At 36.5% G+C, this 11,119-nt stretch overlaps 1 protein-coding gene across 1 annotated transcript in view; it reads left to right on the forward strand.

The window, feature by feature from the left end:
• nsun2 (NOP2/Sun RNA methyltransferase 2) overlaps window positions 1-5,616 on the forward strand; it is a 46,682-nt gene extending 41,066 nt beyond the window's left edge. Inside the window, exons 18-19 of the mRNA XM_039736710.1 lie at window positions 2,778-2,817; window positions 5,100-5,616. Of these exons, the coding sequence (XP_039592644.1) occupies window positions 2,778-2,817; window positions 5,100-5,415 (356 nt within the window). The 3' untranslated portion in view covers window positions 5,416-5,616. The remainder of the gene's footprint in view (window positions 1-2,777; window positions 2,818-5,099) is intronic.
• The last annotated feature ends 5,503 nt before the right edge of the window (window positions 5,617-11,119 follow it).

Raw genomic sequence — 11,119 nt, forward strand, 5'->3', positions numbered from 1 at the left:
GTCAATTAGCACGCCCGATACTTCTTTGAAAAACCTTGTTGGAATTGGATCAAGGATGCAGGTGGAGGATTTTAATTGAGATATTATTTTTTGTAAATCAGGTAAATCTATCCTAGTGAAAGAGTTTAATTTGTTTATAACAGAATGCTGGGGTTTAGGAGGATCCTTAGTGTTGGAGGGATATATTATGTTATTTCTAATATCATTAATTTTTTGATTAAAACATACAATGATAGCCTCACAGGTTTTACTGGAAGTACTTAGGAGGCATTCCTTTGAGTTACCTGGGTTTAGTAGGCGATCGATTTAGTATATAAAACATGAGACATCACAAGTCTCTTTTCTGCTTAACAGTTTCATAACATGCGTGTTCCTTATTCTTCATTTCTACATTCTGTTGATTGTACTTCTGGATGAGCATTCATTGGTGTCAGCTCTCCTGCACAAACAGCCCATCCTCTACAACTAAAAACAAAATAATAGCAGAGTCGCAGAGTAGTTGGTGTGAGTCATTGTTTATATAACACTAGCTGAAATACCCAGCGTTGTCCGGGAGGAAAATTAAAGTCTCACAACTTTAAAAGTAAAAATAGCAAACAATAAAGACTCGCTAATTTCCTTGTCTTGCGGTTGTATGTATGTTATCATCCAGTTGACGCTCTGAAACCAGCCAAATCTATTTAATTTGAAAAGCAACAGGGGCACGGTGGTGCTCAAACATAAAGAATGCTGGAAGTCACCTCCAGTTCGCCCTCTGGTGGTCATTCCGAGTGTCAGCTGAATGATAACATGCATACAAGACCGTAAGATCAGGCCCCCACCCTACCCAGAATGGGGCGGGTTAGGGCTGATTTAACCCTACAGTATTTTTAGTTGACCATTGAGAAATGTCTACCGAGTTTCATGAAAATCAATATATATACACACATAAACATATATATACATATACATCCACACATATACATCCACATATATATATATATATATATATATATATATATATATATATATATAATGTGTGTGTGCGCACAAAACCATGCTTTTATCAAGGCTTTTGAAATGAAATTTTCCTCCAATCGGTCGTAGCAACGCGCTTTCTTCCGACTGTTACATTTTTGTAGCTCTGTGTACATCATGTGGCAGCGTCACAAACTTGGTTCCTCAAGACTGTGTTAGCTGCATCTCCCACCCGTCTTAACTGTCAATCCCCGCACAAAGATAGTCTCTCGGAATTTGCATAAGCACAACCCTTCACCAGTAATTTTAACTTAGTTACAAAGTGATCAAAACTCTCGTTTATATCCTGCGTCCTCTCATTAAACTTGTATCCCGCATTAGCCGTGGGCATGACAAACGCCAGCGGCAGCCTGTCTATGAACTTTAATTTAAACTTTAGGTTTACAACGTGCTTTGTTTCCGAAGTAAATGTACTCATGAATATGGTTGTATGTGTGACTCGGTCGCTTCTTATTGTTTCGCTGCCTTCTCAATTGTATAATGCATGTTTTCTTCAGCGCTTTTTGGAGCTCTTCCTTGTTTTCTACGTACTGAGTTGACAGTCAGTTCACGTGATTATTTGGGAGGTGTGATGTCACACAAAACTCCGCCCCCCACGGCCATCGAGCTCAACTCCATTACATTATATGGAGAAAAATAGGTTCCAGTTATGACCATTACGCGTAGAATTTCGAAATGAAACTTGCCCAACTTTTGTAAGTAAGCTGTAAGGAATGAGCCTGCCAAATTTCAGCCTTCTACCTACACGGGAAGTTGGAGAATTAGTGATGAGTCAGTGAGGGCTTTTGCCATATATATATATATATATATATATATATATATATATATATATATATATATATATATATATATATATATATATATATATATATATATAATTTTTTATTTATTTTTTTTTTTTACACAACTATGCTTGTGCTGGCATTTCCTTTATTTTAATTGTGGTCTGTTTAGCTATCAGTAGTAGTTATTGGATAAATGTAAAATTAAAGATGCACAGAGAGTTTCTCTATATTAAGACTGACGAAATCTGTCTACTAGGATCTGAGTTGTTTTCATGTGAAACACTCCCTATAAAATTGGTGGTTCATTTTGCTGGCTTCATTATTCACTTAATTCTTTCCTCACACACATGCACCTCTCGCTTATTAGAGTGTTTAATGCTGAATCAGCTGTCAGGGTACAGGCAGGTAATATCTAGGCAGCACATCATTAGAAATTTGGTTCAATATTGTCATGGGCCAGTTTCTTGTCAGTTGCTAAGTTCTTGGCTTCTCTCTGTAACCAGAACCTTCTCACATTTTATAGAATCAGACACCTGACAGCAACCTTAGTCTTTTGTTGGAGCTTGTCTCTGGATGTCAACTGATAAGGGCTTTGTCTCGCAATTTACATTTGCAAAAATCTCAAGTAAACATTTTTCACGTCATTATTGGGTATTGTGTGTAGAATTCTGAGGAAAAATGAATTTAATCCATTTTGGAATAAGGCTGTAACATAACAAAATGTGGAAAAAGTGATGTGCTGTGAATACTTTCTGGATGCACTGTATAAATGAATGCTTGTGGTAACCAAATGTTGTTATATAAGCGAAAATGTATTTGTCAGTCTATAAATGCAATCTAAAAAAATACAGGTGGCTACATCTCTAACGAACAATTTAAAACACAATTGCACATTGATTGATTAACATGTAACTTATTAAAACAATGAAATGACAATTTTGCAGTGTCTCAAAATTTGTTTTATTTTCTTTGTAGACATGGGAAGTGTTGTTTTAAGATACAATCCTGATCCACAGTAAGTGTGACTTTTACATCTGTTGAAAATAATACATGTTCTGTTTGGATTCCTTTTTTGTCTTTCACAACATAATTTATATTTAAATTGTGCATGTAGGGGTTTAGGAGATGCAAAAAAATCTTCTCTATATATTTTTTTTTCTTTCTTTGTAGTCTGAATCTTAAGAATTAATGTGAAGGTAATCAGTTGCAGAGCAAGACCCCCTTCATAACACACTATGACTGCAGCTGCAAGTTCTGACCATTTTGGGATAACTTTAATATTACATTAATGCTGCCATATTACATTAATGTGCCCCCACAAACTTGTACTTTTAAGCAAAGCATTTTTTTTATAATTTAAAAAGCAGATTCTCCCCTCTGAGGCTTACAATTGGTGCTTAACAGAACAGGCATGAAACACAGTCTTCAGTTCTTACCCCAAATGTTCATATTGAAACTGGTAATGTTTATGAATATTGATTAACATCTTGTGGTTGCACATTATTGAAAGTGTACATATCCATGTCCCTTTCACAAAAAATTAATTTTTGTGGGGTTCCCATTTTCAGGGAATTTTGGCTGCGCAGCTTATTCCTCTACACATGTAGTACCATTCAAAATTTTGGACACTCCCAGAAATGTTCATATTTTTGATAAAAATGAGTACCTTTCTATCAACATACAATTAAATTGGTTCAATATGGCTTGAAATGACTGCTTTGTAACTTATTATTCCCATATGGCTGCAAATCCCCATTTTCAGCAGTCATTCTTTCAGTGTCCTAATGGTAAAGACCCTTGGCATATCCTTAATTAGTTATGTTTATATGATAATTGGTTATTAGAGAAACTTTTCCAACTCTATCAGCACCACTGAAACCTGTTGTTGTAATCACTTGAGTTGCAAGGTCCTGACATTCCAAGAGTTCAGTTCTTGGTTCATAAATAGCAAAATAAAACGGCTTTCTCAAGTGACATGTTAGGATATTTTTTGTTGTGCAGAGTGAAAATGTATACCATGGGACAAACTGCTGAGAAACTGAAAATTTCATTCAAAGGTATCTATTACTACTCTCTTGAGAGAAGAGGGTAAACTGGATCTAACCAGGATAAATAAAGAAGGGGAAGGCCCAGATTGGCAACTGCATAAGAGGATATGACCACCATATCTGTAGTTTAAAAGACAGACCCTTTACACTGATTTGTATTTAAGGAAGAAGCCAACTGATGACCTGCAAGATGTTTTTTAATCAAACTTCACATTCTGATGCCATTATCTTCTTATGCAGTTACACATCTTTTCCTGTTCTGGTCAGGTCCAGTTTGCCCTCTTCTCTCAAGAATGTAATAGACACCTTTATAATAATTCTATAGTTTCTTGGCAATCTGACACATGGAGACTAAGAATGCCAGTACTTTACAACCCAAATGAATAGAACAACATGTTCCAGTAGTGCTAGTGCAATTGGAAATGTCTCTAATAACCAATTAACATTTATACATGATTAAGGATAAACTAAGAGCTTACCAGTAAGACACTGAATGAATTTCTGCTAACAATGGGGTTTTGCAGTCATATGTGAATACAAAATTAAGTCAGTCATTTCAAGCAGTAGCAGCAATTAGAAATTCTAGGAATGCCTTGGCTATATTTTTAAAATGTAATGGCACAATGATAAAACAGTGTTAATTTCTATCAAAAAACATAACAATGTTTGAGTGGGTTTATGCTACCTCGGGAAAAAGAAAATGAAGATAGCTTTCTGATAGTTTAACTTGTTCTCTGAAGTAGGCTATTAAATGTCAGTTTTAAAAAGGTATGTGGAATTTTGTTGACACTGTATATAGCAATATAAGAAGACTATATATATTTTTGCATTATGAATTAAGCAGAAACATGAATGTCTTTGTGCTTTCCCTGTCATGCTCATTTGTAGAGTGTGAGAGGTGAATAGACTGTACTTTGCTCAATCATTGCAAGCTTCAGTTGTCGCTGTTAACACATTACTTTGGCAAGCATTGCTGATGCTGGCAATATCATAATGTACATTTATGGTGAATTGTAACTTTTCTAGTAAAATGTTGTGTAGTGACATTCAGTACTGGCTGTCTAGCTGTATTTGTAATTCTCATGTAAGTTAGAGTATGATTAAACTCTTAACGTTTTCACTTTTAGTTATTTGCATTGTTAATACTGGAGATTAACATTTGTGCAATTATTTGTACTGTTTAAATTTACAGAATATTTAATTTCATTTTGGGCATCATAAAATGTCTTTGTATGTCTGTTTTCTTCAGGGACTCTCTTGCTCCACAGTGTTCCATGGAATTGTGCGGGTGGAGAGGAAAGACATGTATATTTGCTTTTGTGCCAAAAAATGAACGATTTCACTACTTGGCAATGCTAGGAGTTGAAATGTATAAAGAAGAAAAGAAAGAAGAGGAGTCAACAACTAAAATCATCGAAGAGGAAGGAGTAGACCAATCTGAAATAAAACTCGAGGAAACTGAGGACATTCGACCCCCTGAAACAGATACATGTATGGATCCTGTAAAGGCAGAATCGGAATCAATTGAAGCTGAAGAGCCAGAAAGTATAAAAGAAATTAATTAACTTCCTAAAGTCAGCTGAATCAAGTTGTACTTTCCATGGAATCTACAGCTAAAAATGATGTAAAGGTCTCTTACTAAGATATTAGTAGTATACCAAATTTATTTTGTAAAGATGCAAAAAAAATAGCCAGTCTGTTTCATTGATTTACAAATTAGAACAAAGACAAAACAGTTTTAAACATAATGAAAACACAGACAGGGTTTATTTGTTTTATTATTATTTTTTTACTTCCCGTTCATATTTTGCGTTTTTAGCTTTTGTGCTTATGAAACATTCAAACAAAAAGTAAGTTAAGATAAATGTTTATAATCAGTCATAAAAATATACCTGCATGTACTTGTATTTTTAATTTTGTTCAGTCTTCACAGAAAATTATGTTAAATAACAAATAAACTACACATTCTTAAGATGTTGAAAGGCTGCTTTTTTCTTGATTTGAACTGATGAATACTCTGCTTTGTTTAGTTTATCTAAGGGAACTTTATGTAAACATTTTAACACAGATGAGGCAAGTACTAAGTGGGCTTGTTTTAATTTTTACTGCTTTTTTTTTTCAAAGTAGATTCATTTTTTAAACACAGTAGAAACCTACAAAATCCTAAAGATGTCCAAGTCAAGAGAATTCAGAAATCATTTAAATAGATAGCAGAATTTAAATCAACACTCCTCATTTTTTAATAGTTTTACTTACCGAGTGCTGTCAATAACTGTGTGATGAATCAGTAGCAAAACTGCTTAGAAAAATGTAAAAGAATGGCTATTTGTAAGCAGATGTTAAATGCTATCAGCAGTTTGGGGTGCACTCTTACACCAAGTGGTCTTTACGATCTTGGTTTAAAAAATAAAAGGTGGGCATTAACTTTTGTTGGATATTCACCTTTTTACATTGGGGCTCATTAAGACATTTTTTAGGGAAGGAGTTAATATCCGAAACTGTTGTGTGTTTTTTTGTCACTGAGATGTAAAATGAGCTAAATAGTGTTGATTTATTTACTGCTCTGTATTGAACATCAGCATTACATTTCCAAAATGAAAATTTCTCTGTGTAAGAGCTTTAAAGAGAAGGTAGGAAAATTCCAATCATGTCTCTTGTGTCTCTCGTATTCTTAATTTTAGGACAGGATATGAAGGTGTACTTGAGAAGAGATGTACTGTTTTCTCTGCTTGACTTATTTGTTTAATGACTGTGCTAATGTTTCTTTTATCTGAAGTATTTATAGGATTACTTTAATACTCTTTACAGTTTTCTTTCAGGTCCTCATAAGGCTGCTTAGTGGAATGCATGGTATTTGAAACCAGATGGAATGGATGGCACTGACTTGCAGCCTTTAATGTTTAAGCTTTTGAATTGTATTCTAGTTGAAGGCTGAGGAAGTGAGTCACCTTTTTCATATTTGAGTTCTGTAAGAATCAACAACAAAAAAAATCATTTGAAAAGTAATAATTGTTTTTTTTAGTTTGAAGAATAAGATGATATATAACTACACTTGCAAGAAAAGGTATATTAACCTTTTGTAACTACAGTACCTGTTTTTCTGTGTTAGCTGAAGATTACATCATTTTTTTAATGACAAATCATAAGTATTGACTTATGAAAGTATACATTGAATCTTTTTTTCGGTTGGTCAAAGTAAGCTCTAAACCAACTTCTAGTATTGTTTCATTGCTTGGACTCGTCGTTTGTTAAATCCTGACTCCAGTTAGCTTTTGTCAGCATAGGAGTTCATAAGCTTTCTCCAGCTTGCACTATGAATGTTGGAATGATATGTTCGTTGTGTACAACAACAATACCATAATTTTGGTCATGATTTGTTAAAACAGATTGTGTGTGTTCATTATCATAACTTGACAGGGGATAAAGAAAGTATTCAGACCCCTTCACTTACTGTACGTTTGTTATAGGTTTACTTTAAAAGGATACATTTGCAATTTTTGCCCATCGATCTATATGCAATAACCCAAAATGGTACAGTGACCGCATATATTCAGGAAGGTTGGCAAATTTAATTAAAAATCAAAAACTCACATTTCTCATTCATATAATTATTTCAACCCTTGATTCAGTACTTTGTAGAATCCCCTTTGGTGACATTTCCAGATTTCAGTCCATCTGTGGTAAATCTCTAAAAAAAAATCTCTAATGGCTTTCCACACCTGGATTTGGGCAGTTTATCCCATTCTTCCTGACAGATCCTCTCAAGCTCCATTTAGATTGGATGGGAAGCATTTTTAAGCTGCCATGTTCAGGGGTCTCCACACATGTTCTGTGGGGTTAAGTCATGGCTTTGGCTGGACTCCTTCAAAACATTCAGAGACTCGTCCTGAAACCACTCCAGCGTTATCTTGACTGTGTGCTTCACGTTGTTGTTGTACTGAAAAAAATAATCCAGTGTGCTCTGGAGCAAGTTTTCTTTGAAAATCTTTCTCTGGCTTAGTGAAGAATTTGTGGACACCCACTACCCAAAATCGCATAATAATGAAGGTGGAAGTGATTATCTGAAAAAGCATTTACAATAGAACCTTGATGTTACGCTTCCATACTTGGCATTTTCATGCATGCAGCTTTTTTGAATGCTGTTGGTGACTTAAAACGGGTACTGCCTGAAGAAGCGCAAGTCTGTTAAGGCTACGCTCACACCTCTCCTGATTTCTCCCAACCCCAATGTGTCTGTTTTTTGACTGTTCAGATGGATTTTGCAACTAATCCAAATCTGTCCATTGTGAATGTGTCCAGCATGCACTAAATGATGCTTGTTGCTCCTCTACATCACATCATTTCAGTACATTACACATGCCAATTCATCAGCGTACAATTGCAAGGAAGAGACACACACAAAAAAAGATCCGGGTTGCTGGTTTGAGCACATTTTTCCCTGCCTGTGTTCATATAGAGAAACAAGTGGCCCAAAGGACAGCAAACTGAACTGGTGAGGGTGATGTGGATGGTTTGGATGCAAAACAGTCATTACGAGAGCAGTGTAAATACTTTACTAAATTTTTTTATACCAATTTTGTTTTTGTTTTTTTTTTGTTTTTTTTTTTGTTATTTTCCGAATCATACGTCTCTAAAATTCAGACTGACAAGCATTTAACAATTTTTCTAAGGATCTACTGACAAAGAAAGATGCTCCATGGGTGTTCTCTTGTATTTCAAACTCATTTGCCTCTCTGCTGAACTCAGAAACCGTACAATTGCTTAAAATCTAAATTAAAACTCTGTTGTGCCTGGCCTATTTTTTGCACTTGGACGTAAACCTGCTTTGGCGTTAACATATAATAATGAAACATTTGTGAGCTTATTTATTTCAATTCAAATCCTGCATGTGCTTATTTCTGCACTGGGTCTGGGGTTCTTAGGTAGCTCAGCACATCTTTTTAAAGAACCGCGACTGAAATAGTAAGATGTCAAGTGGAAGAAGCCATTCCTGTCACTTGCTGCGATGCTTGTCTCCTAATGTACAGTATAATAATCTCGTCTGTTTATGACAAGGACAACATTTGGCCAGTTCTCTCTTGAACTGATTCTTTAAACATAGATGTTCTTTTTGGTAGTGTGGCAATGACCTTTTGTACCAGTTGCTTGATTTGGTCAGAGTTTATAGTTATTTTTCTCTCTTCATAGTCCACTAGCTAAATTATTCAGATTTTCTTGCATTCGAGTGTCTGTTGCCTCAAACATCACGTGACACAACAAAACGGTTTCCCCCACCCCCATATTGTTTATTATCCTTAAAATTTACTTTTTCTTTTTTTCCATCCATTCATTATCCAAACTGCTATATCCTAGCTCCAGGGTCACGGGTGTCTCTGCTGGAGCCAATCCCAGGGTGCAAGGCAGGAAACAAACCCCGGGCAGGGTGCCAGTCCACCGCAGGGCACACACACCCAGCTCACACTAGGGACAATTTAGGATCACCGATGCACCTAACCTGCATGTATTTGGACTGTGGGAGGAAACCAGAAACCCACACAGACACGGGGAGAACATGCAAACTCCTCGCAAGGAGGACCTGGGAAGTGAACCCAAGTCTCCTTAATGTGAGACAGCAGCGCTACCACCGTGCCGCCACTTTTTCTTTTTTGTAATACATATTTTTGTGACTTGCCTTTGTGAAAGGTCTGGTAAGGGGGGCTCTTTGGGTCTGGAGGCTCCCCGACCTCATGGGGGCGTCTGCTATGGCAGTGACCTCTCTCTAGTTTAGCTTCATTTATTTTTTTCCTTAGTCCTGACCAGTTTAACTGTCCCTCCCTGCTGCTGAGAAGCATCCCGTAACATGACGCTGCCACCACCATGCTTCACCATATTAGGCAGGTGATAACATATTGCTTGGAGTTGTGCCCAGAGAGTTCAGTTTTTGTTTTATCAAATCAGAGTGTCCTTTAAATGCAGTTTGGGAAACACTAAGTGAGAGTTTTTCACTCTGTCTTAAACACCTGATTAATGGAGTATGAATACAGTATGTTGTCCTTCTGACAGGTCGTCCCATCTCCACAGAGGACTTCTGAGACTCTTAGAATGAACATTGGGTACTGGGTAACCTCCTTGACCAAAGCCTTATTGTCCACATACTCAGTTTGGTTGGACAGCCAATTCTAGGGAAGAGTCCTGGTGGTCCAAAATATCATCCATTTCACAATTATTGAGGCCACAGTGCTCTTGGTTTCAGTCAAAGCTTTAGAAATGATTTTATGTCTTTACCTTTGCATCCATCGTATATGAAGGCAAATGTATACATAAATGTGTTTATTTCCAAAGAATTCACAAATGTACCTTATTGCGGCCGTTTCCTCCTCTTCATTTATAGCAAAGATTTTCAACTTTGTCCTGATGTATCCCATTCCTGTTGATATTAATTTCAAACTTTATTTACTTAAAGAACAAAACAATAACAAAACAATCCATCCAAAAAACCCGTTTCCCTGCATATTGAGTGTCATGTTGCGAGGATGGATTAGTGTAATGATGAAACAAAAAACAAAGTTCGGTGCAAAAAGTACCTTGTGCAGATTTTTTTATTGGACATTACTTTCATGGAATGAGGTGCAGTGCAGTTCTTCCATAAATAAATAATCCAATAAAAAAACGTCATGGGAGATTAATTTTAATCTATAAACAAATCCAAATAAATATGTTATAAATCAAGACCAAAACCACAGAGTTAAAATCCCTTCTGTATTCTCCTCTATGCTTACCCCACTCATCTCTTGGGTGTTCTCAGCAGGGCCGAGACACCAAGCGTGGTCAACAGCCAATCAGCCTTTGTGCCACTTACTTCTGCTGGTACCCGCTGGAATGCTTAAAGCTTGGCTTTATCGTCTCACTGCCATCCCAAGAGCCTGTAGGATGGGGCACAGTCTGTTAAACTTCAGTAGGAGCAGGAGTGCCCCATCCCTCTCGCTGTTCATGGGTTCTCCCAGTCGATTTGCCTTGTTCTCCTATCCACCGCCTTGGCGCTCTCTCTCTCTCTCTCTCTCTCTCTCTACAACCCATGGAGTATCCATTAGAAAACCAGCCAAGTTGCTCACATTTATACATGAGCAAACAATTGGCTAATTTTCTCATTACACTCTCCACGGCTTCCCAGCGACCCACACCCACCAAGTCTGAGTGGCGCTGACCCATAAACTACTTCTAATTTTGAAGACATGTTTCCATATTTGGGGCCTTTCATAACAAGGTTTTATTGAAATACAAGACTTAAAA

The sequence above is a fragment of the Polypterus senegalus genome, chromosome 15, assembly GCF_016835505.1.
Source record: "Polypterus senegalus isolate Bchr_013 chromosome 15, ASM1683550v1, whole genome shotgun sequence".
Lineage (NCBI taxonomy): Eukaryota > Metazoa > Chordata > Cladistia > Polypteriformes > Polypteridae > Polypterus > Polypterus senegalus.